The sequence below is a fragment of the Erythrolamprus reginae genome, chromosome 8 (assembly GCF_031021105.1).
Source record: "Erythrolamprus reginae isolate rEryReg1 chromosome 8, rEryReg1.hap1, whole genome shotgun sequence".
Taxonomy (NCBI): Eukaryota; Metazoa; Chordata; class Lepidosauria; order Squamata; family Dipsadidae; genus Erythrolamprus; species Erythrolamprus reginae.
In genome coordinates, this window is record NC_091957.1 from 5,669,504 (window position 1) to 5,697,164 (window position 27,661).

The window sequence follows — 27,661 nt, forward strand, 5'->3', positions numbered from 1 at the left end:
AAATCTCAAAGAAATTGCAAAAACCCTGCCAACCCCTTGCACAAAATTTGGCTGGTTTTCTATGGTTTCTGCATGTGAAGAAATAAAATAATTGCAAAAAAATATGCCAAAAAATATGCAAAAATTGCAATTTTTTTTGCAAAAATAGCAAAAACTTTCCAAAAAACCGCAAAAAAGAGCAAAACCCCCTCAAAACATCTGACTTCCTGTGCATGTGCAGAAGACAAATGTCATACGGGCGCATGTGCCCACCCGCCAGTCACATGCAGAGTGGCCCGTACCAGGAGAAACCCAATACAGTATTGCCATCGATGGAACGGAAGCTGTCCTGAAGATACAAGCCACTTTTTTAAAAAAGGCTTCTGGAAGAAGTGGGAATTAATATTTTTCAAGGGTGGTGGAATTTATGGCTGGTCCCTGACATGCCCACTATTGAGCCCAAGCTTTCTGTTGCTTTTCATTCACTTCTTTCCTTCTTCCCATTTCCTTTTCTCCTTCCTTCTCATCTCTTTCCTTTCCTTCTTTCCTCCCTCTTTCTTCCCCACCTTTCTCTTCCTTCCTTCCTTCCCTTATCTTTCTCCTTCCTTCCGCCTCCCTCTCTCCTTCCCTCCCTTTCTCTTCCCATCTCCTTCCCTCTTTCCTTCTTTCCTTCTTTCTTTCCTTCTTTCCTTCTTTCATTCCTTCCTTCTTTCCTTCCTATCTTCCCTTATCTCTCTCCTTCCCTCACCTTCTCTTCCCATTTCCTTCCCTCTTTCCTTTCCTTCTTTCATTCCTTCCTTCTTTCCTTCCTATCTTCCCTTATCTCTCTCCTTCCCTCCTCCTCCCTCTCTCCTTCCCTCCCTTTCTCTTCCCATCTCCTTCCCTCTTTCCTTCTTTCCTTCTTTCATTCCTTCCTTCTTTCCTTCCTATCTTCCCTTATCTCTCTCCTTCCCTCCTCCTCCCTCTCTCCTTCCCTCCCTTTCTCTTCCCATTTCCTTCCCTCTTTCCTTCTTTCCTTCTTTCCTTCCTTCCTTCCCTTATCTCTCTCCTTCCTTTCTCCTCCCTCTCTCCTTCCCTCCCTTTCTCTTCCCATCTCCTTCCCTCTTTCCTTCTTTCCTTCTTTCATTCCTTCCTTTTTTCCTTCCTATCTTCCCTTATCTCTCTCCTTCCTTTCTCCTCCCTCTCTCCTTCCTTTCTCTTCCCATCTCCTTCCCTCTTTCATTCTTTCCTTCTTTCATTCCTTCCTTCTTTCCTTCCTATCTTCCCTTATCTCTCTCCTTCCCTCCTCCTCCCTCTCTCCTTCCCTCCCTTTCTCTTCCCATTTCCTTCCCTCTTTCCTTTCCTTCTTTCCTTCCTATCTTCCCTTATCTCTCTCCTTCCCTCCTCCTCCCTCTCTCCTTCCCTCCCTTTCTCTTCCCATCTCCTCCCCTCTTTTCTTCGTTCCTTCCTTCCAAACAGGCCACGTTGGACGATGCCACGGACGACTGGGGCATAAAAGTGGAACGGGTGGAAATCAAGGATGTGAAGTTACCCATCCAGCTTCAAAGGGCCATGGCGGCTGAAGCAGAAGCTGCTCGAGAAGCCAGGGCGAAGGTGGGTCACCTCTGTTTCATTTGATCCTCTCGGGGTGGGAAGGAAATACACCTGATGTTTCCACAGAAGGGAATGTTTTGTAGATCAGGGTTGAAATGAGGGGCCCTTGGTGCTCTCTGAACTTGGTGGTTTCCCTGCAGATGTTTCGTGACCCGAACTAGGTGACATTATCAATGTTAGAATAGAATAGAATGGAAGGGAAGGAAAGAGAAGAGAAGGGAATAAGAGAAAAGAAGAGGGAATGGAATGGAATAGAATAGAATAGAATAGAATGGAATGGAATGGAAAGGAATGGGGTAGAATAGAATAGAATAGAATAGGATAGGATAGCCGCCCTCCAACTCCGCTACCTATCTGGCCATTTTCAGATGTCAAATCAGTGGACATTTCCAGCCCCCCCCCCCACCGATTGGGAAACACATTCAGAATTGAGCGGTGATTAAAAGTCTGGAATTGCTATTTGAATAGGCGTGGAACTTCATTTAAACCAGATCCGTGTCTTAGGAGTACCAAAGGCCTGTTGTAACATGCAGGGCTTCGGTTGACGTAAATATGTGCCACTCCGCAGGTGCTCAGGAAAACCACGAAGTTTAAGCCCCTTTGTGTGGTTGTTGTAATGTCACCACAGCAGAAAACAGGAAGACAGCAGCACACCAGGCGAAGCAAATATAGAATAGAACAGAACAGAACAGGATAGAATTCTTTATTGGCCGAGTGTGATTGGACACCCAAGGAATTTGTCTTGGTGCAGGTGCTCTCAGCGTACATAAAAGAAAAAAATATATTTGTCAAGAATCAGGTGGTACAACACTTAATGATTGTCATAGGGGTCAAATAAGCAATGAAGAAACAATCAATATTAATAAAACTCTTAGGATACAAGCAACAAGTTACAGCCATGCAGTCCTAAGTGGGAGGAAATGGGTGATAGGAATGATGAGAAAAAAACCTAGTAGAAATAGAAGTGCAGATTTAATGCTAGCGAGGAGGGTAATCCTGAAATCTAGATCCTATCTATCCGCCACAACTTTGGACCGATTCTTCTGAACACCTCATACCTACCCTCCCCATACGTAGTATTTGTCCTCCATGACATACCCTGCTTAACCTTTTAATCCACCCTTTGTTAAACAGACAATTAACTTTGGCTAATTGAGGAAGGAAACTGGGTATCCCAAAGGTAAAATCAGAAGATGTAGAAGTTTATTTGTAAAAAGTGTGGAATGTGGGTGACTGTGTTCCAGGTTTTTGTTTATTTGTTTACAAACAAACTGCACTCCAGGTTTTTGTTAGAATAGAATAGTATTCTTTATTGGCCAAGTGTGATTGGACACACAAAGAATTTGTCTTGGGTGCAGATGCTCTCAGTGTACATAAAAGAAAAGGTACATTTGTCAAGAATCATGAGATGCAACGCTTAATGATTGTCATAGGGGTCAAATAAGCAATGAGAAAACAAATCAACATTCATATAAATCTTAAGGATACAAGCAACAAGTCACAGCCATACAGTCATAAGTGGGAGGAAATGGGTGATAGGAATGATGAGAGAAAATTAGTAGCAATAGTAGTGCAGACTCATTAAATAGTTTGACAGTGTTGAGGGAATTATTTGTTTAGCAGAGTGATGGCATCCTTGTGTCTAGTTGTCTTGGTATGCAGTGCTCTGTACCGACGTTTTGACGGTAGGAGTTGAAACAGTTTATGTCCAAAAAAGAAGCCAAATTTCATGCGGAGGTATGTGCGCAGGGGCGCATCGGAAATGCCCAGCTGCGTGACCATCCCGGAATTTCGTACCAGGACAGAGCATCTGACCACACCGTCTACTCAGTAATGGCAGCCAAAATTTTTACTGCCACACTGTGGCTGTGGATTATTTTGTGAATGGGGATTATTTTGTGGGTGTGGCTTGATGGTCATGTGACTGGGTAGGAGTGGCCTGCTGGCCATGTGACCAGGTGGGAGTGGCTTGAACAATCATTATCGTTCAAGTGAACTGTTAAGTCCTCGACTTACAACCCTTACCAGTGTCGCTCGCTGGGTAACAATTTGCTTCGTGTTTCCTGCGCTCTCCTTCCTGGGTCGCTCCCCCCCCGCCTCAGGCTGGGTAGCTAGGTGAACGGGTGCTGCCAGAAGCATAAATGATGCCACCCACGCCTTCTGCTTGTACCTCAGGTGGGAGGGGGCCGTGTGAGCTGGAGGGGAGCCGGGCAGGAGAGAGGGAAGCTCGTCCAAGGCCAGGAAGGAGGAAAGAGGAAAAAAGCAAGGAGCGTAGACGCAGCAGCAGGGGGAAAAAGGAGAGCCAAGCAGAGACCAGTAATCCAGGCACACATCTTCATTTTTGCCGGTGAAACTGCATTCCACCCCGTCCTGCCTGCTGCCCACCCTTGCAGCTGCTATCTCCCACTGGTGGGAATGGAGATTTTGCAGTATCCTTCCCCTGCCATGCCCACCAAGCCACACTCACCAAGCCACACCCACAGAATAGGTAATTTAAAAAATTCAACGTCACCACCCGCTGTTCTAGAACTTATCGGATCCCCCCCCTTTTTTTCCCCTTTTCCCTTCCAGGTCATCGCTGCCGAGGGCGAAATGAATGCCTCTCGGGCCCTTAAGGAAGCCTCAAATCGTCATTTCAGAGTCTCCCGCCGCCCTCCAACTCCGCTACCTGCAGACGCTCACCACCATTGCCGCCGAGAAGAATTCCACCATCGTCTTCCCGCTCCCTATGGACCTGCTGCAAGGGATTATGCAAATGCGCCACTAGCGGAAGACAGCAGCCATGTTGGCGAAACCGAGACGGGGCCTTGGGTGGGGAGCTAGATTAAAAGCAAACGTTGGCTAGGAGAGAAATTGCAACCATGTAGAGTTCCTCAGTATTTTGCCCGCCAACTGGATTCTCTGCCTTGTCCCTCTGGATAAATAATAGAAGGCCCCTTTTGCTTCTCATTCTAAAATATTATAAGATTAACAGAGTTGGAAGGGACCTTGTAGGTCATCTAGTCCAACCCCCGACCCAAGCAGGAGACCCTGGCCTACACCATTTCTGATCGATGGCTTTTCTTGAAAGCTTCCAGGGATGTAGCTCCCACAACTTCCGAAGGCAACTTATGTTCCATGGATTGATTGCTCCCACTGCCAGAAAAAAAATTATCCTTATTTCCCAGTTGAATCTCTCCTTTTAAAGAGGGGTTTCTTTATAATATACTCATACATCATTTTTACTTTAAGCTTTTTCAAAAAGGAAGGCAGAACCGAATTCAAACTAATATCAAGGAAGACAAAGAAGAAAGAAAGCGAAGGTCGAGAAAAGGAAGGAAAAAAGTTAGCCAGAAGTAACTTCTGATCTTTTTTTTACAGCACTTATTACAATTATAAATTCACCTCTCACATTCAGACTTACAAGATAACTCTCTCCTTTCTGTAACCTGACCCATCTATTTCTCAAAGCCATAAATTGTTTTTCCTCCTTCATGCAAAAAGTCTATAGGGAAGGGGTTAAAAAGATTATATATATATATATATATATATATATATACTGAATATATATGAGATTATATATACAGTACATACAGTGTGTATATATATGTATATATACATATATCGGAGTGCCTTCTACCTGTTAAATATTTGGAGGGAGAGTAAAAGAATTATTTAGAGTCTGGGTTTTGGAAAAAAAAAATTTGTCAACAAAAATATTTCGTTTGTTTCTCTCTTGAGAGACAGCTTACGGTATGAGAAACTAGATATTCCGTAGCGGCCTTGTTGTCATGAGATTTTAATAACGCACAGATTGTCGTTATGGAGACAACGTGCTTGTTAGCTTCATGTTATGTTTAGGTTACACACCGGTGTCTCCTTGCCTTAGTGATCTCCAAACCCAATTATCTGGTTTTGCTATGTACATTTTTTAAAATAGAAAAACAGAGAGTTGCCTTTAAACCGTCCTTAAAAAAGATGAAAGTATTTCATTTCCTGGTTTGGATTTTTTTCCCCCCCTCCAGAAAAATATAACCATAAAGAAGATAATCTCATTGCCAGAAATGAGGCTGGTGCCTTCGAATCTTTAGCTGAGCTTAAATTTATTATTTCCTAAAAGCTAAGAAGCTCCGCATATATTTTTAAGAGGTCTGTGATCAGCTGCATGTTAAGTATCTACCTGAAAGGAAGCTTAATTTAACATGACGGTGACTGTTTCTAATTTCCACGTTCTCAGCAATTTTAAAATATTCCTCTGAACGACCAATGAATCCCAATAAACTTCCTTTCAAGTCAGTACAATGTTTGTGCTAAATCTCAGCTTTTTGCTTATATACTGTACCATGCTGATTTTTAGCCCGTATCTCTGTATATTTGCATTGTGTGTTTTGTAAACTTGGTATCTGGCTGTAATCAGAACTATAGATCATTATGAGTAAATAGTGTTGTGGTTCATTGTAATCATTGTATTCAGCATTGTGTGTTAAGTGTTAAGAACAGGGAAACAGGTTAGAAAAAAAACCACAGGTTGGATGAATGTTTGAAGGCTGTTCAATTGTCCGAACAAAGGAACCTGTGTTGAAATATCAGAGATCGTCCTTCATATTTCTCCGAAATTATGGTAATTTTAATTGAGCTCACAATGAATCCAAATGAAGGTGTCTCTTCCCAGGGAGAAGGCAACACATAGACATACCAAAAATCCAAAGAAACTTTTCTTTAAACCCATTTACCCAAAGTGCTCTTATATCATGTATAAAAAATATGTGTGTGTGTATTGGGGGAATTGTCAGTAAAAAAAGTGAATCTAAATTCTAAAGTGTCCTTGTTTATCAGCTGACCTAATAAATGTCTTTTTTCCCCTTTTATTGTGTTTCTGTTTCTGAAGTCCTTGGCCAACGTTTTCTTGAAAAGGAAGGTATTTTTCGGAGGCCTTGGTTCTCTCTCTCTCTCTGAACATCTATCTCATCTATCTCTCTGCAGAACAACTGCTGGCCTCACCCGTCCGTATTTTGCCCTGAGATATAGCCGAGTCCTTTCCTCCTGCGCTGACCGTGCCCAGAGGGAAAGATTTCCAAACCTTGCTGGGTTTTAGATTTTTATCTCTGCGTTATCTCAAGCCAGCCTGAAAAATAAGTCTCAAGGATGTTTGCAAGTAATTGAATAGAGCTGGCAGCATCAGAGCTGTAATTAACAAAGGAGAGGATACTAGATTGCCGCCAGAATGTTTATATTCCTTTTATATTCATTAGACCTTGGGGACGGGTGATGGTGGGGGTGTCTGTCTATCTTTTGACAGCCTCTTATCTCGTCCATGTGCCTGGGGAGGAGCTCTCTCTTTGCCCAAAATATACAGGCCTTTTGGGGGTACTTTCTGTTCTCCGGATTTGCAGGAGGGAGGAAGAGGGGAAGGGAGGGAAGACATGGAAAGGAAGAAAGGAGAGAAGAAAGAGATGGGAAGAATGAAGGAAGGGAGGAGAAGAGAAGAGAAAGGGGGGAGGGAGAGAAGGAAAAGGGAAGAAGGAAGGAGAAGGGAAGAAGGAAGGAAGAAGGAAGGAAGGGAAAGGGAGGGAGGGAGGGTGGAGAAGGAAAGAAGGAAGGAAGGAAGAAGGGAAGAGAGAGAGGGAGGGTAGAGAAGAGAGGAAGGAAAGAAGGAGAAGGAAAGAGGGAGGGAGGAAGGAGAAGGGAAGAGAAATGGAGGGAGGGTAGAGAAGGGAAGAAGGAAGGAGATGGGAAGAGAAAGAGGTGAAGGAAGGAAGGAGAAAGGAAGAAGGAAGGAAGAAAAGGGGAATGGAAAGGGAGGGAGGAGAAGGGAAGAAGGAAGGAGAAGGGAAGAGAAAGGGAGGAAGAAAGGAAAGAAGGAGAAGGGAAGAAGGAAGTTTGAAAAAGGGAAGGGAAAGGGCGGGAGGGTGGAGAAGGGAAGAAGAAAGGAAGGACAAGGGAAGAGAAATGGAGGGAGGGAAGAAGGAAGGAAGGAGAAGGGAAGAGAAAGAGAGGGAAGGAAGGAGGGAGGGAAGAAGGAAGACAGGAGAAAAGAGGGAGGGGAGGGAGGAAAGACATGGGAAGGAAGAGAGAGAAGAAGGGAAAGAAACAGGAAGGAGGGAGGCGCACACCGTCGCTACTCAAAGCCCGAGGCGGCTGGACGGGTCGTGGTGGGAACGCGCACACCCAAGTGAATCCTCCTTAGGTTCGGCCGCCAGGGCGCAGCGCAACGGAGGTTGGCATCCGCGCCGCGCGAGCGAGCGAGCGATGGAGCAGCAACCGGCCGCGTGGGGGATGCCGCGCGTGGGGGCCTCTTTTCAGTTGCTTCCCCCCACCCGCCACCCGCCAACCTGGGCAACAGCGCGGTGGGTCTTATGGGTGAGGCGGAAAGAGACACCCAGAGGAATCCAGACGCTCTGAATTTGGAGGGTGAGACCCACCGATCCGCCCGGGGTCTCTCTTTCTCTATGTGTGTCCTCGTTTTGCCCCGCTCGCTCTCCTGCTGGAGTTGTGTTTCTTCTGAAATCTTTTCCTGGCTGTTCTGATTTCCAGCTTTAATAGCCCGTGGATTGGGCGCGGCGAGCTCCTGAGCCAGTGCAGAGCGCCGCCACTAGAGGGGGACTCAGAGGATAGGCTAACCACTTTTTCGGGCTGGGTGGTTGGGCTTTGTCTCCCTTGCATGTTCGGGCTGGGTGGTTGGGCTTTGTCTCCCTTGCATGCTTGGCCGATTCTATGGGACCCATGGGTTTATTATTATTATTATTATTATTATTATTATTATTATTATTATTATTATTATTATTATTATTATTAGTCAGTGTTCCCTCTAATTTTTTGGGGGGGGGCGGAAAAGTATAGTGTCTGAGCGGCAGTCCCGCACAGAAATAATAAATAAATAAACAATAAACAAACAAACAAACAAACAACCCACACTGTTTTGCCTCAGGTCTCACTCGTCATCTTCAGGCTGGTGTTTCTGTCCTTGTTCTCAGGCGAAGAGAACAGCCTGAGAACAAGGACAGAAACACCAGCCTGAAGATGACGAGTGAGACCTCGTCGAAACGTCGCCAGAAATTTCCAAATCCTACACGGGAAGAAACCCGAATATACCAAGACCGTCATACCTGTACCCGTGAAAATCTACGAAAACAAATATGAGTTCGGGTTTTGCCCTGTGTAATATTTTGCATGTTTATGCGACGTTTCGGTGAAATCACATTCACCATCATCAGGCTGAAGTTTCCAAGCTTCGTGCTGTTGTAAAATGCACGAAGCTTGGAAACTTCAGCCTGATGATGGTGAATGTGATTTCACCGAAACGTCGCATAAACATGCAAAATATTACACAGGGCAAAACCCGAACTCAGAACAATCTACATACATATACCTGTGAAAATTTACGAAAACAAATATATATATATATATATATATATATATATATATATATATATATATATATACCAACTAAAACCCTCATTGTGTATTGGACAAAATAAGTAAGTAAGTAAGTAAGTAAGTAAGTAAGTAAGTAAGTAAGTAAGTAAGTAAGTAAGTAAATAAATAAATAAATAAATAAATAAGTCGCGACCCACAAAGGCAGGGAACATAACTCAAACGGCCGTTGTTTCCTGTACTTGGGGAAAACCACTAGAGGTTGGGAAGGTGTGTGGGGAGATGAAATCAGGTTGCTGGTTTTAAGCATGTCGCGCAAATGTAGGCACGGCTAAGGCGCATGAGCTTGGGGACTTTTTCCACGAAATGGATGAAGCAACACTTGGCGGAAGCTTTGCAAGCCTGCGAGAACATTTGCAGGCAGGACGTGTATAATTTATCTGAGACCCGAAAAGCACGAAGAACCGGTTTGGTGTCGGCGGTTTAGCGCCCCCTCCCAAAACTCTGCAGGATAGAAACCAGGGGCCTGGGAGTTCTAGCTTTGCCATAGATACAAAGGCAGGCTCGAGTGACCTTGTCTGGGCCAGTCACTTTCGTTCAGCCCTAGGAAGCAGGCCATGGCAAGCCGCCTCGGAGTTCTTCTGGCCAAGAAAACTGCAAGCAAGTGGCTCAAAAGCAGAAGAAAAAAACAGAGACGAAAACATGAATGAATGAATGAATTTCTGCCCCCCCTCTCCTTTCAGAGAACTTCGAGGAAAACTACAGCCTGTGTGAATGGATCCTCATTATCCTAATGCACATATTTGTCATTTTAACTTTTCCCCTAACCATCTGGATGTCCATACAGGTAATAATAGATCTTTGGAATCCTTCCTCCCATCTATTTCCTTCTCCTCTTTCTTCCTTCCCATGTCTTTCCTCCCTTCCTCCTTCCCTCCCTTTCTCTTTCCATTTCCTTCCTCCCTTCCTTCTTCCCATTTCCTTCCTTCTCTTTTCTTCCCATCTCTTTCATTCTTCCTTCCTTCCTCCCTCCTCCCCGCCTTTCTCTTCCCATCTTCCTTCCCGTATAACTCTCCTCCTTTCCTTCCTCCCTCGCTCTCTCCTTCCCTCCCTTTCTCTTCTCATTTCCTTCCTTTACCTCTTTCCTCCCTTGTTTTCTCCTTCCCTCCCTTTCTTCTTCCCTTCTCTTTCTTTTCCTTCTTTCCTCCCACTCTCCTCCCCACCTCCCTTCCCTTCTCTCTCACCTTCTTTCCACCCTCCCTCCATCCTTCCCTCCCTTTTTCTTCCCATCTCTTTCTTTCCCTTATCTCTCTCTTTTCATCCCTTCCTCCTTCCCTCCCCTTCTCTTCCCATCTCTTTCCTTCTTTCCTCCCTCTTTTCCCCACCTTCCCAATTTCCTTCCTTTCTTTCCTTCTCTCTCTCTTTCCCTCCCTTTCTTTTCCCATCTCCTTCCTTCCTTCCTTCCTTCTTTCTTTCTTTGTTTCTTTCTTTCCTTCCTTCCTTCTTTCCTTCCTTCTTTCTTTCTTTCCTTCCTTCTTTCCTTCATTCCTTCCTTCCTTCCTTCCTGCCTTCCTTCTCCCTCCTTCTCTCCCTCTCTCCCTCCCTTGATGAATCTTATTCTGCCATACCATACAGAGCAGGCTGCACTGAATATTATACAAACAGCATGAATACGGCTGTGAAGGTTTGGAGAAGGGAGTTAAACTATGTCTGTTTTCCCATTGCAGGTTGTGATGCAGTATCAACGCCTGGTCATTTTTAGGCTGGGCCATATACGAAAAGGGGGGTCAAAAGGCCCTGGTAAGTTATGTATGTCCCCCAAAGTCCTTTAGAGCTGTGATTGTTTAGAAGGAATGTGTTGGATAGCAATCCATAGGACTTTTTTTTTAATTTTAATTTTTATTATATATACATATATGTCACATGTTGGGTGTTTTGTTTTGTTTTTGCTAAATTTGAAAATTAAGGGAGACTAGGATAGATCTATTCCTCGCCGTCTAAGGATCCTAATGCATTTTTTTCACCTGCCTTGCAGGAATCTATTTTATTTTGCCTGTCCTAGATCACGCGATGCCAGTGGATATGAGAACGATATCGTTTGATATAGCGCCCCAAGAGGTGAGTACTCTATGGGCGCGCCTCGACTAAACGACCACAATTCGATTCCATTTCTTTTAATGGAATCTTGTTCTTACCTTTCTTACTTTATTTCCTTTATTCTTAATATCTCTTTCATTCTTTTTTCCCATTCTTTTTTTCACTCCAATTTATATTATTGTCTTATTGTGTTTTATATGTTATATGTTTCTTTTTCCTTTTAATGGAACTTAACAAAATTTCTCACTTGGCAACAAAAATTTTGGTTGCGGTCATAAATGGAGGACTATCCTCAAATACTTTTCGCTCTCCCCCCCCCCCCCCCCCCCGGCTGTCCTCTTCTAGATTCTTACCAAAGATTCGGTGACGATCATGGTGGACGGCGTTGTTTATTATCGAGTTTGCAACGCGATCCTTTCCGTCGCAAACATTCTCCACGTGGACCCGGCCACCCGGCTCCTGGCTCAAACCACCCTGAGGAATGCCTTGGGAACCAAGGACCTGTCTCAGATCCTCTCCGATCGAGAGGAGATCGCCCAAAACATGCAGGTTCGGGAAAGCCCCAAGCCCCAGCAGCTTCTTTGACAGGGATTCAGAGCTAACCGAGGTCAGTTCTAGGTGTGATATGCGGAAATGCTGATGTCTCTTCCCAGTTGAGCCCACCTCATTCTTGGTGGTCTCCTGGATGTATGTGTGTTGGCGGATATCCATCGCTGGGTCTGGGATGAGGCTGGAGGGGTGTTCTCTGAGCTTGTTGGGTGAGTGAGTTTCCAAACATTTCCTTACCAGTCTGGGTGACATCTTCAGCGGCGTTTAGGGGATGTTGGTGTCCTTCTGCTTATATAAGGCCTTCGTGTGGTCAGGAGGTCTTGTGATGGAGGAGTCATCTCAGGTGGAGGGTCTTGTGGATGGTCTTGTGTGGGGGAGTGACCTTTATTTCCTTCCTTCCTTCCTCCCTTTTCCTTCCTTCCTATTGTTGTCTGCCTGCCTGCCTGCCTGCCTGCCTGCCTGCCTGGCTGCCTGCCTGCCTGCCTGCCTGCCTGCCTGCCTGCCTGCCTGCCTGCCTGCCTGCCTGCCTGCCTGCCTGCCTATCTATCTATCTATCTATCTATCTATCTATCTATCTATCTATCTACCTTCCACCCTCCCTTTCTATTCTTTCCTTCCTCCTGTCCTTCCTTTCTTTTTCCTCTTTCTTTTTCCTTCCTTCCTTCCATCTCCTTTTGTCTCCTTCCTTCCTTCTATTTCCTTCCTTCCTCTTCCTTCCCTCCTTTCTTTCTTTCTTTCCTTCCCTTTTTTCTCTCCTTACTATTCTTACTCCCTCCTTTCATTTTTCTCTATTCTATTCTATTCTATCTCTATTCTTCCTTCCTTCCTTCCACCCTTCCTTCCTCCCTCCCTCCCTCCCTTTTCTTTTTACAGATCACCCTGGACAGGGCTACAGATAACTGGGGCATCAAGGTGGAGCTTGTGGAGATCAAGGATGTGAAGTTACCTGCTCAGCTCCATAGAGCCATGGCGGCAGAAGCCGAAGCTGCTCGAGAAGCCAAGGCTAAGGTGGGAAATGATGCTTCTTTGATTTTTCGAGGTGGATGGTCTAGGTCAGTGATGGCGAACCGATGGCATGGCTGCCACAGGTGACACATGGAGCCCTATCTGCTGGCATTCAAGCCATTGTCCTTCCTTCTAGGTGATTGCAGCGGAGGGCGAAATGAACGCCTCGCGGGCTCTGCAAAAGGCCGCCGTGATCATCTGCGAGAGCCCTGCGGCCCTCCAGCTGCGCTACCTGCAAACGCTGACCACCATTGCCGCCGAGAAGAATTCCACCATCATCTTCCCTCTTCCTTTGGATTTCCTGAATGGTTTTACCTCCATGAAGCAGTAGCCGCACTGAAGAAGAGGGGCGTCAAGAGAAGAGAACAGGAGAGAACAAGAAGAGAGAAAGAGAAAGAGAGCGAGAGAGAGAGAAAGAAAGAAAAATCAAGAGAGAGAAAGAGAAAGAAAAAGAGAAAGAGAGAAAAAGAGAAAGAGAGAGAGAGAGAGAAAGAAAAAAAATCAAGAGAGAGAAAGAGAAAGAAAAAGAGAAAGAGAGAAAAAGAGAAAGAGAGAAAGAGAGAAAGAGAGAAAGAGAGAAAGAGAGAAAGAGAGAAAGAGAGAAAGAGAGAAAGAGAGAAAGAGAGAAAAGAGAGAAAGAGAGAAAGAGAGAAAGAGAGAAAGAGAGAAAGAGAGAAAGAGAGAAATAAAGAGAAAGAGAGAGAGAACCAGCTACTGTCTTTCATCCAAGCCCTTCAAATAAAAACACTTGTGCTTGTACAACATCAGTCTCACCACTGTCCACTTTTGGGGGGGGGAATGAAGGGGAAGAGAAGGGTACCAGGTCGCATGAGTTGTGGGGGGCTTGCACAACTCAACTTGTAAAAGTGTCAGGGCGGTGTGCAGGCAGCCCTAGTTCCACAACTAGACACAAGAACGGGTTTTCCCCTAAATGCCATCACTCGGCTAAACAGATAATTCCCTCAACGCTGTCAAACTATTCACTAAGTCTGCACTACTATTAATCTTCTCATTGTTCCCATCGCCCATCTCCTCCCACAAAGGACCCTAGGGCTGTAACTTTGTCACTTGTATCCTTACGATTTATACTGACCGGTTCTTAATATGATTGGATTGCTTATTTGTACCCGGACTATCATTAAGTGTTGTGCCTTATGATTCTTGACGAACGTATCTTTTCTTTTACTGAGAGCAGATGTACCAAAGACAAATTCCTTGTGTGTCCAATCACACTTGGCCAATAAAGAATTCTATTCCATTCCATTCTATTCTATTCTATTCTATTCTTTATTCTATTTATTCTATTCTTTATTTATTCTGTTTATTCTATTCTATTCTTCATTCCAACATTTCTTCTATTCGTATTCCTATTCCATTCCATTCCATTCCAATCCAATTTTTTTCCAAATTATCTTCTCTTCTATTCCAATTTCTGTCGTGTCCTGTCCTGTCCTGTCCTATCCTATCCTATCCTATCCTTCTCTTCATTCTAAGTAATGTCATCAGTGCTCAAAGGGAAGTTGGGTTGCTCCCAGCGCTGAAGATGTGACCTAGTTGGGTAGAGAAACATCCGCAAGAAAACCATCGTCCAGAGAACACCAACGACCTCACAGTCCTCTTCCTCTTCTCCATAAATCCATTCCCTTCCAACACTGATGATGTTACATAGTTGGGTTATGAAACGTCTGCAAGGAAACAAGCCAGCTCGGAGAGCACCAAGGACCCCACAGTCCTCCTCTTCTTCTCAAATCCCACTTCCTAATAGCACTGATGATATTACTTAGTTTGGTTATGAAACGTCTCCAAGAAAACTACTGTAATCAGCTCAGAGAGCGCCAAGGAACCCCCAGTTCTCCTTTCCGCAAAATCCATTCCGTTCTAATACTGATGATGTTGCCTAGTTCAGTAATGAAACATCTGCAAGGCAACAGCTGAGCAAGAGCCAAGAACCCCGCAGTTAGTTCAACCCTGCGCTGCAAGCATTCTCTTCCCCACGCGGAGTTTTGCCGGTCACAAAACCGGGGAACTGACCGGGGGCGCTTGGAGAGCTCTCCGTGCGTAAAGGCGCAGGCTGAAGCGAGGAACGCCAGAGTCGAGCGTTGGCGGCCCGGCAACCGCCGCCCGCGTCGCCTCCACAGCCGGGGAGGGGGCTGGTGGAGCGCGGGGTGGTGGTGGTGGGTGTCTTCCTTGAGCGCCTCCGGAGCGCTAAGAGCGAGCCGAGCCATGCCGGCGCCTCTCAAGAAGTCCGAAGACACGATGGGATCCGAAATGTTTAAAGGCAAGAACCAGGGCGAGCGGCGGTGCAGAGATACTCATTCCGTGGGTGGAACGGGGGTAGGGGGCTGGGGAACCGGTGACTTTTGGCACGGAGGGAGCGGACAGGAGGGGCAGCAACTAAGCTTAGAGAGCGCCGAGGACCCCACGGTCCTCCCCCGCTTTCTGTTCCTCTCCCCCTCTCCTGCACAAGCCCCATTCCATTGGATTACTGATCCAGTTGGGTCGTAAATCGTCTTGTAAGAGACCAAATTCAGAGGGCGCCAAGGATCCCACAGTCGTTCTTCTCATCTCTTCCCTTCCCTCTTCTTCTCCTCCTCTTCTTCTTCCTCTCCTCCTTCTTCTTCCTCCTCCCCCTCCTCCCCTCCTCCTCCTCCACTTTCTTCTTCTTCTTCTTCTTCTTCTTCTTCTTCTTCTTCTTCTTCTTCTTCTTCTTCTCCTCCTCCTCCTCCTCCTCCTCCTTCTCTCTTCTTCTCCTCTTCCTCTTCCTCCATTCTTCTTCTCCTTCTCCTCCTCCTCCTCTTCTCTCCACCACCTCCTCCTCCTCCCTGCAAAATAATAATACTCTATTATTATTATTATTTTCCTCCTCTTCCTCCTCTCCATAAACTCCCCTCCTTTTAAGCACTGATGATGTTGCCTATTTTGGCTAATGAAATTTCCGCCAGGAAACTAACCAGCTCAAAGAGCACCAAGCAAACCTCCTATTATTTGATAAGATGCTTGAATACCTCCAGATTCCAGAAACATGAATTTCTGTTTCTCTTTCCCCACTTTCTCTCGCCCCCAAAGACCCAGAAGATAATTTGGCTCGGGGAGAATTGTTCCTGTTGGTCTTGTCCGTTCTGTGCATCCTCATGACTTTCCCCATTTCTGTCTGCTTGTGCTTACAGGTAACATAAAACTAATTATTCTTGAATATCATGGGCATTGATAAACTCCAGTCAATTGCTGCAAAAAGGTTGGGAGAGCTGACATCCTGCCATAATACTTGTTAGACCCTGAAATATGCTACAAAAACGGTGGAAGGAATTAAGCATAAAACTTGTCAGGAAAGACTTCATGAACTCAATCTGTATAGTCTGGAGCACAGAAGGAAAAGGGGGGACATGATTGAAACATTTAAGTGTGTTAAATAAGGAGGGAAGTGTTTTTAATAGGAAAGTGAACACAAGAACAAGGAGGCACAATCTGAGGTTAGTTGGAGGAAAGATCAGAAGCAACGTGAGAAAATATTATTTTACTGAAAGAGTAATAGATGCTTGGAATGAACTTCCAGCAGAGGTGGTTCTTACCAGTGCGCTGCATGTGAATTGTGATGTTTTTGTATGCACACATGCATCCCCAGAGTGGTTTGGCTTCTGTGCATGCTCAGAGAGCCAAAAATAGCAAAAAAATATTTTTTAAAAGATGGTGGCATGCACAGACCAGCAATTGTGATCCCCTTATATAGAGCGCTGGTGAGACCACATTTGGAATACTGTGTTCAGTTCTGGAGACCTCACCTACAAAAAGATATCGACAAAATTGAACGGGTCCAAAGACGGGCTACAAGAATGGTGGAAGGTCTTAAGCATAAAACGTATCAGGAAAGACTTCATGAACTCAATCTGTATAGTCTGGAGGACAGAAGGAAAAGGGGGGACATTATCAAAACATGTAAATATGTTAAAGGGTTAAATAAGGTTCAGGAGGGAAGTGTTTTTAATAGGAAAGTGAACATAAGAACAAGGGGACACAATCCGAAGTTAGTTGGGGGAAAGATCAAAAGCAACATGAGAAAATATTATTTTACTGAAAGAGTAGTAGATCCTTGGAACAAACGTCCAGCAGACGTAATTGGTAAATCCACTGTAACTGAATTTAAACATGCCTGGGATAAACATATATCCATCCTAAGATAAAATACAGGAAATAGTATAAGGGCAGACTAGATGGACCATGAGGTCTTTTTCTGCTGTCAGTCTTCTATGTTTCTGTTTCTAAAAACAGCCCGAAGCTATCGCACCAGAGCTGCACAATCGGTGTGCCACTACTGGAGCAGTGTGCCACATTGGTTCTGCCTCTTTTCGATGTCTCATTTTCATTAGTTAATCTGTTTTAATAGTTTCTCTCTCTCCCTTTTTATTTTCCTCCTTTTTCACACTCTGCCCCGTCTTTGGGATGTTACAAGTGAAGTACAAAATTAAGCTGAAACATGCAACGGAATTCCTTGTTTCAGATTGTCACCGAGTACGAAGAACCGGTCATCCTGAGATTCGGACATGTACGGAAAAATGTCTCCAGAGGAGCAGGTGAGTGTAGTTCGACGGAAGTCTTGGGGTGCATTGAGTTAAATTCTCACAATGACAGGTCATCTTCAGCTTAACGACCATAATCAAACCCAACATTTCTGGTTGGTAAACAAGAAAGTTGGCTGGTGAACTTCGAGACATTTGTGGACTTCAAAGATAATAGATGATAGATAGATAGATAGATAGATAGATAGATAGATAGATAGATAGATAGATAGATAGATCAGAGGGATCGGATAGATAGATGATAGAGAGAGATATCAGATAGATAGATAGATAGATAGATGATAGAATGATACACAGAGATGATAGAGATAGATAGATAGAGAGAGATCGAGATCAGATAGATAGATAGATAGATAGATAGATAGATGATAGAATGATACACAGAGATGAGAGATAGATAGATAGATAGATAGATAGATAGATGGATGGATGGATGGATGGATGGATGGATGGATAGATAGATAGATAGATAATAGAATGATACACAGAGATGATAGAGATAGATAGATAGAGAGAGAGAGAGAGATCAGATAGATAGATAGATAGATAGATGAGAGAGAGAGAGAGAGAGCAGATAGATAGATAGATAGATAGATGATAGAATGATACACAGAGATGATATAGATAGATAGAGAGAGAGAGAGAGAGAGCAGATAGATAGATAGATAGATAGATAGATAGATAGATAGATAGATAAATAGATAGAGAATGGATGGATGGATTGATTGATTGATTGATGGACGGATGGACTGACATACAGTACAGACAGCCTAGGAAATTCTGGGAGTTGAAGTCCACCTACCTTAAAGTTGCTAAGACTGACAAAACAGGATCCCGGTATTGATTCTAAAGGTTTTTCTTTTTTTCCAATGTTCAAAGTCCCAGTTGACAGGTTTTCTTGGGGGGAGGGGTTAACCAAAAAAGGCGAGGTGCCTGAAATCTTTTCTTCATGTGGTTGATTTGTTTTGTGGGGGTTCGTGTGGAGGCATAGATTTTTATTTTGATGGCCATGTCATTTCTTTTCCCCAAGGGGTTTATATCATTCTGCCCTGCACAGACACTCTGACCAAAGTCGACATGAGGTTGAAAACAACTGAACTGCCATTCCAGGAAGTGAGTGTTTCCTCTCGTTCTTCAGTTGGGAGCCTCAGATAGTAAACTGTCTTGTGTGTCTGTCTCTCTGTCCCTCTCCCTAGGTCTTCTAACATCTTCCTCTCTTTCTATATCCTATCTATCCAGTGGTGGGCGTGGCTTGGTGAGTGTGACAGGGGAAGGATACTGCAAAAATCTCCACCCCACCCCACTCTGGAGCCAGTCAGAAGTGGTAGTTGCCAGTTCTCCAAACTATTCAAAATTTCCACTACTGATTTTCCAGAACCTGTCAGAGCCTGCTGGATTTCACCCGTGGATCTGTCTGTCTGTCTGTCTGTCTGTCTGTCTGTCTGTCTCTCTCTCTCTCTCTCTCTATCTTTCTATCTATCTATCTATCTATCTATCTATCTATCTATCTATCTATCTATCTCATCTATCCATTCATCCATCCATCCATCTATATCATCTATGTCTATCCATCCATCCATCCATCCATTTATCTACTTATGTACCGCTATCTACCACTATCTACCCCTGTCTGTCTGTCTGTCTGTCTCTCTTTCTACCTACCTACCTACCGCCATCTTCCCTCTCTCTCTCTACCTACCTACCGCTATCTACCACTATCTACCCGCCTCTCTCTAACTGTATCTATCTATCTATATCATCTATTCAATCCATCGATCCATCCATCTATATCATCTATCTATCCGTCTATCCATCCATCCATCCATTTATCTACTTACCTACTGCTATCTACCACTATCTACCCCTCTGTCTGTCTGTCTGTCTCTCTCTCTTTCTCTCTATCTATCTATCCATCTATCTATCATCTATCTATCTATCTATCTATCTATCTATCTATCTTTCTTTCTATCTATCTATCTATCTATCTATCTTTCTATCTATCTATCTATCTATCTATCTATCTATCTATCATCTATCTATCTATCTATCTATCTACAGTATCTATCTATCTATCTATCTATCTATCTATCTATCTATCTATCTATCGTTAGACATAGATGCTATTGATGTTAACGATACATTTTCTTCTGTCGAAGGGGATGGATGGAAGTTTTATAGGCTCCTGTAAGTCCAGTGTGGCAAAGTCTTGCTTTCTTCCAGATTCACTGCTTTTCCCTTTGCACAAGAGGCAATAATTGTTCTTTTAGAGCTGATTCAAGAGTAACTGGCGGAAATCTAATAACTCTTAAACAGATTGTGTTTGCTGCTCCAGCTGACTCGAGTTTTAACTGTCTGGAAATCTAATAACCCTTAACCGGATTACGTTTGCTACTGTTGAGTTTTTCCAAACAATATTTTTCGTCATCTCCCCTTTCTGTTTTTGGTATTTTTTTCCCCCAGTTTGGTGATATTTCCATCTCTTTTTATAAATGCAGATTGAAATTTCTTGAAAAGCAAGGCAAGGGCGCAATCCATGCCATCGTGTTAAACGTGCCATGAGGTTTATTCTGTTCGGATTTAGCGTGTTGCATTAAAATCAGCCGGTCTGATTTATTAAACCAAACATTGGGTTTTAATATGATGTCTAAACTAGGATACCTTGGCTTTTATTTAAACCCGGGTTAAAGTGAATTGCTATTTGAGATGGGTGATAAAGGGGATAGACATAAAATAAAAGGAGGTGAGGGTGAGAGGTCAAAATAGAGGGGAAAGCTATTTTTTTTAGACAGAAATGGAGCAGGAACTACAGAATTCTGTTTTGGCTAGTGGCTTCAGAGATCTATAGAACAATCAAAGAATGATGATCAGAAAGGCATGAAAAAAACCTGTGTTTCTCCTCAAAATCAAATTACACATCGTCTTCGATTTACGATTATACAATTGAGCCCAACACTGTGGTCAGGCGGTAGGGAAAGCGAGTAGAATGCTTGGCTGCATAGCTAGAGGTATAACAAGCAGGAAGAGGGAGATAGTGATCCCGCTGTATAGAGCGCTGGTGAGACCCCATTTGGAATAATACTGTGTCCAGTTCTGGAGAGCTCACCTACAAAAAGAGGTGGATAAAATTGAACGGGTCCAAAGACGAGCTACAAAAACGGTGGAATGTCTTAAGCATAAATCTTATCAGGAATGACTTCATGAACTCCATCTGTATAGCTTGGAGGGCATAAGGGAAAGGAGGGACATGATCGAAACATTTAAATATGTGAAAGGGTTAAATAAGGTTCAGAAGGGAAGTGTTTTTAATAGGAAAGTGAACACAAGGAAAAGAGGACACAATCTGAAAGATCAGAAACCACATGAGAAAATATTATTTTACTGAAAGAGCAGTAGATGCTTGGAACAAACCTCCAGCAGACGTGGTTGGTAAATCCACAGGAACTGAATTGAAACATGCCTGGGATAAACATAGATCCATCCTAAGATAAAATACAGGAAATAGTATAAGGGCAGACTAGATGGACCAGGAGGTCTTTTCCTGCCGTCAATCTTCTGTTTCTTTGTTTCTTAATTTTGTCCCATATTATGACGTTTCTTGCCACAGTTGTTAAGTGAACCGTTGCCGTTGTTCAGTTATTAATACAGGTCGTTAAGTGAATCTGATTTTGCTTGTCGCAAAAAGAGGATTGGCCACTGTTATAAAAGCAAGTCAGTTGCCAAGCATCTGAATTTCAATCGTGGGGATGCTACGACGGTTGTCAGGCTGAAAAACGGTCCTAAGCAGGGGTGAAATGCTACTGGTTCAGATGTAACGGTAGGCGGTAGCCGCCGGTGTTATGGAAAACCAGTAGCAGCAGCATCACGAGGCTCCGCCCACCCGCCTGGATGCCGCCATTTTCTTTTTTTTAACCCTCTGCGCATGCACAAAAACTTTGCATGCGCGGAGGGTGAAAAAGCACACACGATGGTGGCGTGCGCTTGAGCAATGCAAGCAGATTGTGCACTTCAAAACTGGGAGGGAAAGTAAGTAGATTTCACCAGGTGGTCTCTTTTTTTCAGTGCTGTTTCAACTGGCCAGGTGAGGACTACCAATATTCATGAGGGTGAACCTGCGGCACACAGGCCACAAGTGGCACACAGAGCCATATTGGTAGGCACGCGAGCTCAAGTTGAGAAATGCCTCAACTTGAAATGGGCCATTTCTGGCCTCCAGGGGATGGAGGGAAGCCCTTTTCACCCTCCCCAGGCTCCTAAAAAGACTCGGAAGCCTGGGGAGAGCAAAAAAACATAACTTCAACTGGAAGTCAGCAAACAGAAAATTTCCAGCCACCGGAGGGCCTCAGGGTGGGAGGCTGTTTTCACCCACACTAAGTCCTAGAAAGCCTCTGAAGCCTTGGGAGAGCAAGAGAGAGGGGGGGAGAGAGAAAGAGACAAAGAGAGAGGGAGAGGGAGAGAGAGAGGGAGAGAGAGAGAAAGAGAGAGAGGGAGAGGGAGAGAGAGAGAGGGAAGGAGAGGGAGGGAGAGGGAGGGAGAGGGAGAGGGAGAGAGAGAGAGAGAGAGAGAGAGAGAGAGAGAGAGAGAACTTCTGGTCCAACGGGAAGTTGGCAAATGGAACGTTTCCAGCCTCCAGAGGACCTCCGGGAGGGTGAAGAAGGCCATTTTAGTCCTCCCCAGACTCCCAGACAGACTGAAGCCTGGGGAGAACAATAAACGGGTGTGTCATTTTGTGTTGGCAGCGCGGTGCACACATGCATGAGTCGGGGCTCCACATTGAATTATGGGTGTGGGCACGCATGAGGGCAACACCTCTGCACCTCCCTGTTGGCACACAAACCAAAAAAGGCTCCCCATCGCTGACCTATATAGTATACTCACAAACCGTTTTACAGCAATGAGATGGTTTGTGAATAAGCCGATTAAACAAAAGGGGTCTTTCCCCCCTGTTTCCGTCTCTCCTGCAGATTTTTACTAAAGATCCCCTGATCATTGATGTAGATGGAGTGGTCTATTACCGAGTCCAAGATGCCTTGCTTTCCGTAACCAAGGTCTCCAATGCAGACGCGGCCACCGAACTTCTAGCCAAAGCCCTAATGAAGAATACGTTGGGGACCCACCCCCTCTCCTACCTCATCTCTGACCGAGAAAAAGTTGCCAAGGAGATCCAGGTACACCTGCCCGACCTAAAGATCCAAGAACAACATGTGTAGTTACGTCACCATAGTTTCTTGACTGCTATTCGCCGACAGACAGAATCTTGCCATCAGTATAAGTATAGAATATGTGAATGTGTCTATAGTTATTGTTGTGGTTAGCTCTGGCCCAGCTCCTGCCCCAAGGACTGTGGATGTGGAGGAGACATCCACATGCCGCAGGCCTGTTGTGCTCCCGGTGGAATCTGATGATGAAGGCTCCTCTGACCAAGAAGACATGAGTGACAGGGAGGAGGAGAGAGTGACAGACAGCTCAGAAGGAGATCAATTATCTAGCTCTTCCTTGGATTCGGAACAAGAGTTAATGATACAGCCACGCATGCGGAGAGCGATGCATAGGCAGCAACAACTGAGAGATTATTATCAAAGAAAATGAGGCCACCTGTGGTTGGGTGGGGCTGTAGTCATTAGTGAGGCTGCTATAAAGAGCAGCCTGTGGGTTTGGCCATTGTGGAGGATTATCTGATCGTTGTGTTTCGTGCCTGCTTTACTGACTTTGACTTTTTGTGTGCTGATTTTTCCCCGCTTTGAAACTAAACCAGAGCAAAGTGTGTTTCACTTTGTGAAAGAAGGACTGTGAATTGCCTCACAGCTGCAAGCTAAGTATCACAGAACTGATAAGGGACGTGTACAAATTACCAGTTTGTTTGGAGACGAGTGCTCTTTGTTATACAAAAAGAGTGCTTAGTTCATTTGGATTTTTGGTATAAAAAACATTGTTTTGAATTTTCAAACGTGTGTGTGTCTGACATTTGTATCTGTGAATTTTTGGGAGGATTCTACCAGAGACCTCGACAGAACAGTTATATAGACCAAAGGTCCTTTTTTCCCAAGAGGTAACTGGACTTGTTTTTCTTTGAAGGCATTTCCCTTCTCATCCAAGAAGCTTCTTCACTTCTGATAGTTCTGTTGTGACCTGCCAGCAGCCTGTACAGCTGGTAGCTGGTCCTGTCCAAGATGAGGTGGATAAGGTGATGTGCAGGTGACCTGGGCACCTGGCACTAGAGTCTGTTGTGAGAGCTCCTTGTCCACCTCAGGTCATGTCTGATTCTGAAGAGGATGAACCAGGCCCCTCTTGGTACCCTGGGCCAGGGGGGCTGCCGGAGGAAGCTGAGAGTGAGAGTGAGCCAGAGGGGGCTGATGTGACATTGGGAGATTGGTCACAGTCAGACAGTGAGGAAGACATGTTAGTGGAAAACAATTGGATAAACCCTCGCTATAGAAGAATGGCCAGAAAGTGAGAGGAGATCCAGAGTAAAAGGTATTAATTCACAACCTTAGCTCTTTGAGGTGTGATGTCACTTCCAGGCAATATAAAGGAAGGGTTGTGGGAAACGGGGTGTGGAGACTGAACATTCATTCCATGGAAGAGACGAGAAACTGGGGTGTGCTTGAAAAGAAGTTCTATTTGGTGGACAGCGAAAATGTTCCCTAAGACCTCCCCATTATGTTGGAAATGTAAGAAAGAAATAGGTACCTATTATCATCAATGGTGGATGTGTAGTAAAGTTAAGCTTTATTGGAAAATGATAGAAAGAATAATAAAAGAAATAATAAAACAGGAGATAGAAATAACCCCGGAATTTTATTTACTGGGCATAACTAATCAGAAATATAAGAAAGAAATTTTACATCTAGTTATTCATATTTTGACCACGGCCAGGATAGAGTATGCGCAAAATTGGAAAGGGGAAAATATTCCCAAAGAAGAGGAAGTCATTAAGAAAATACTAGATTGCGCTGAAATGGATATGATGACAAGACGGTTAAAAGATCAAGAGGAAACAGAATTTTATGAGATATGGAACAAAGTGTATACAGTCAAACCTCGTCTTACGAACTTAATTGGTTCCCGGGGGAGGTTCGTAAGACGAAAGGTTTGTAAGACGAAACATTGTTTCCCATAGGAAACAATGTAAAGTCAATTAATCCATGCAACCAAAAAAAAAACCCGCAAAAAAACCGGTGCCGCCCGGCTGTCACCTTGTTTTAAAAGGTGACAGCTGGGCGGTGGGGCTTCCCAGCACCCCCCCAACCCCGAACTTTTGCCGAACCTCCGAGTTCGGGGTTCGGGGTGGTGCTGGGAAGCCCCCAGCGCGGCTGTTTTAAAAGGTCACAGCCGCGCTGGGGGCTTCCCAGCACCCCCGAACCCCGAACCCGGAAGTTCGGCAAAAGTTCGGGGTTCGGGGGGGTGCTGGGAAGCCCCCCAGCGTGGCTGTGACCTTTTAAAACAGCCGCGTGGCTTCCCAGCTGTCTCCCGAAGCCGAACGCAAAAGCCGAACTTCCGCGTTCGGCGTTCGGCGACAGCTGGGAAGCCGCGCGGCTGTTTTAAAAGGTCACAGCCGGGCTGGGGGGCTTCCCAGCAACCTCCCGAACCGAATCCGGGGTTCAAAAATTTTTTGCCTCTTCTTACAAACTTTTTTCAAGTTACGAACCGGCGTTCGGGAGGCTGCTGGGAAGCCCCGCCGCCCGGCTGTCACCTTTTAAAACAGCCGCACGGCTTCCCAGCTGTCTCCGAACGCCGGTTCATAACTCAAAAAAAGTTCGTAAGAAGAGGCAAAATTTTTCTGAACCCCGGGTTCATATCACGAGTTGTTCGTAAGACGAGGGGTTCGTATCTTGAGGTACCACTGTATATGGATAAATAAGAAGAAATACTAAAAGTAAAAAGAATAACAGAATTGCATAAGTAGGGATATGATTTAAGAGTTATGTTGGAATTAGTTTATGTATGAAGATTTATTATATAAGGTAAAACAAATTTCTTCTTTTCATTTAAAGTAATAAGTTGATTTTAAGTATTTTTTGAATGTATTCTTTTTTCTGTATTGAAATTTTACTTCTAGAATAAGTGGGGAAGATACAACCCCATTTCTATGTTAAATGTATGTTCGTCAGTCTTGTCTATTTTAAGAAAATAGAGTCTTCAGAGAGGGGCGGCATACAAATCTAAGTAATAAAATAAATAAAATAATAAAATAAATAAAATATATTGGGAAAAATAAGAAAAGAAAAGAAGTTCTAAAATCCTGATTTCTGCCTCGCAAAGACAATCTGCTGGATTTCTGTGCTAGCAAGAGTTTTCAGTGAGTGAATGCTTATGTTTAGAGTAATGAATGGGTGTTATCTAAGGAATGTAGATAACGACTGAGTTTGGTGCATTTCCCGCATCCAGATCAGCCTGGATAGCTTCAAGGAGGATTAGACAGATTCATGGATGCCAAGTAAATCGGTGGTTACTGAAACGGATGTCCAAGTGCCGCCTCTATGTTGGTTGAGGCAGGCAGGATTCTCTTGAGTCCCATTTGTTAGGGGTCAAGGGAAAGGGAGGGTTTTGCCTTCTCTTTCTGCTCAAGATCCCCATGGACAATTGGTGCGCCACTGTGTTACACAGAATGCTGGACTCGATGGGTTTTGGCCCAATTCAGCATGGCTCTTCTTATGTTCAGATTAAAGCTGGCTGTAAATGAGACAGAATCTGCTTCTATACTACTTTTAACCCTGCGTTTGCATTCATGTATTTGCTCGAGTTTTAAAAAAGAGTGAGTTTTATTATCAAAGAAGTGATTTTCCGGATATCGGAATTTATCGGAAGGCCACGAAACGGAACAGAGTCAGACAGTGAGGAGGTTGGCACGAGCACGCAGAACTGCCAGACGGCAGGAATGGCTACTCGGGAGTAGGTCTCCTCGGGAGTAGGCTTGGGGCTAATTGGCCACTCCCCAAGCTTACCTAAGAAATGATAAAGATGGGAAATAAACTTTGCAGGAAAGAACTCATTTGATAGTTTATTCGTGTGCCTCTTGTTTGGGAAATCTCTGCTCATCTTATCTGGTCCATATTTCTCTGTACCTTTTTTTCCACCAGGTCCTGCTGAACAATGTCACAGTTGACTGGGGAATCAGAGTAGAACAGGTGGAGATCAAGAATGTGAAGACACGAGTAAATGTAAGAGGGTCAGTGTGCAGACATTGAATTTATTCTTTACTCTTAACCCATTATCGCTCTCGGTTTGGTTCTATCCTCCCCCTTCTATCAGCTGTGGGGATTTCCATCTCAATATGCTGGGGCAGATCTAACTTAGCTAACACTCACTTGTGCTGACAGGTTTGGGGGACAATAGACATCAGCCCCTGCCCATGAATGGAATGCATGTTTGATTTGTTAGAATGAGAGTCACTGTTTTTTTAAAAAAAGAAAGAAATGGGGTTTTTAGTTGGTTAGTTTTTAGTTAAATAATTGGATTTAGGAATTTTGTTTGTTTTATATGTTGTAAGCTGCCCCGAGTCCTCAGAGAGGGGTGGCATATAAATCAGATAGACAGACAGAGATCGGTAGATAGATTAGATTAGATTAGATTAGATAAGATAGATAGATAGATAGATAGATAGATAGATAGATAGATAGATACATAGATACATAGATAGACAGATACATACATAGATAGACAGATACATACATAGATAGATACATACAGATAGATACATACATAGATACATAGATAAAGACCTTCTGCAACTTTGGGAATAGAAGAAGCGAAGGCCAGGTAAGTAGATAGACGGATGGATGGATGGATGGTTGGATAGACAGATAGATAGATGATATAGATGGATGGATGAATAGATGATATAGATACAGTTAGAGAGAGGGGGTAGATAGTGGTAGATAGCGGTAGGAAGGAGAGAGAGAGAGGGAGAGGGAAAATAGTGATAGATAGATTAGACAGACAGACAGACAGATAAGTAGATAGATAGATAAAGACCTTCTGCAACTTTGGGAACAGCAGAAGCGAAGGCCAGGTAAAGCCAGCACTTTGGAACATTTCAAGGGCTTTCCAAATGCTTTCCTGAAGAACCTGTGACTCCCTTCCTTCCAGGTAGTCTCCCCAGGGAGTGTGTCGCCACAACAGAGGCTGGCAAAAGAGGCAGCCGTCTTCCTTCAAGACTCTCCCGCCTCCATCCAAATCCGTTGCTTGAAACCGGACAGTGCCCAACCTAACCCACACATCTCCACTATCATCTTTCCTTAACCGAGTTCGGCAGGAAAGGACGGAGATAGGAAGCCCATCAGCAGAAGCCGTTTCTCCAGAATGTAGGTCGCTTTGTGGAGAAACCGGGGTCCTTCAAACTCCGCGGCCGCATTAGAAGATAAATAGGAGTAGATGTATTAGTTTGTTTTTAACGTTTGTCATTGTTTCTATGCTTCTCTCTTCCCCTCAACCGCCAATAAAATTTAAAGAAAGAGATAATCTTGGCAGCTGGTCCTCTGTAGTGGTGAGTTCAGAGCAGGGGTGGGATTCTA

At 44.3% G+C, this 27,661-nt stretch overlaps 3 protein-coding genes across 3 annotated transcripts in view; all 3 read left to right on the plus strand.

Annotated features, from left to right (window-relative positions):
* LOC139170933 (stomatin-like) overlaps positions 1–6,419 on the plus strand; it is a 30,443-nt gene extending 24,024 nt beyond the window's left edge. The window contains 3 exon segments of the mRNA XM_070758560.1: positions 1,438–1,572; positions 4,144–4,197; positions 4,199–6,419. Coding sequence (XP_070614661.1) covers positions 1,438–1,572; positions 4,144–4,197; positions 4,199–4,339 — 330 coding nt within the window. The 3' untranslated portion in view covers positions 4,340–6,419.
* A 1,468-nt stretch (positions 6,420–7,887) lies between these two features.
* Positions 7,888–12,982, plus strand: LOC139170707 (stomatin-like). Its single transcript, XM_070758196.1, has 7 exons — positions 7,888–7,962; positions 9,669–9,772; positions 10,653–10,725; positions 10,961–11,043; positions 11,368–11,571; positions 12,445–12,579; positions 12,713–12,982. The coding sequence occupies exons 1-7, from the start codon at positions 7,908–7,910 to the stop codon at positions 12,905–12,907; spliced, it is 849 nt and encodes a 282-aa protein (XP_070614297.1). The 5' UTR covers positions 7,888–7,907; the 3' UTR covers positions 12,908–12,982.
* Positions 12,983–14,756: 1,774 nt separating this feature from the next.
* On the plus strand, positions 14,757–27,617 carry LOC139170708 (stomatin-like). Its single transcript, XM_070758197.1, has 7 exons — positions 14,757–14,854; positions 15,643–15,743; positions 17,072–17,144; positions 18,181–18,263; positions 22,112–22,315; positions 26,228–26,308; positions 27,237–27,617. Exons 1-7 carry the CDS (start codon positions 14,800–14,802, stop codon positions 27,387–27,389), a joined length of 750 nt encoding a protein of 249 aa, XP_070614298.1. The 5' UTR covers positions 14,757–14,799; the 3' UTR covers positions 27,390–27,617.
* Positions 27,618–27,661: the final 44 nt, after the last annotated feature.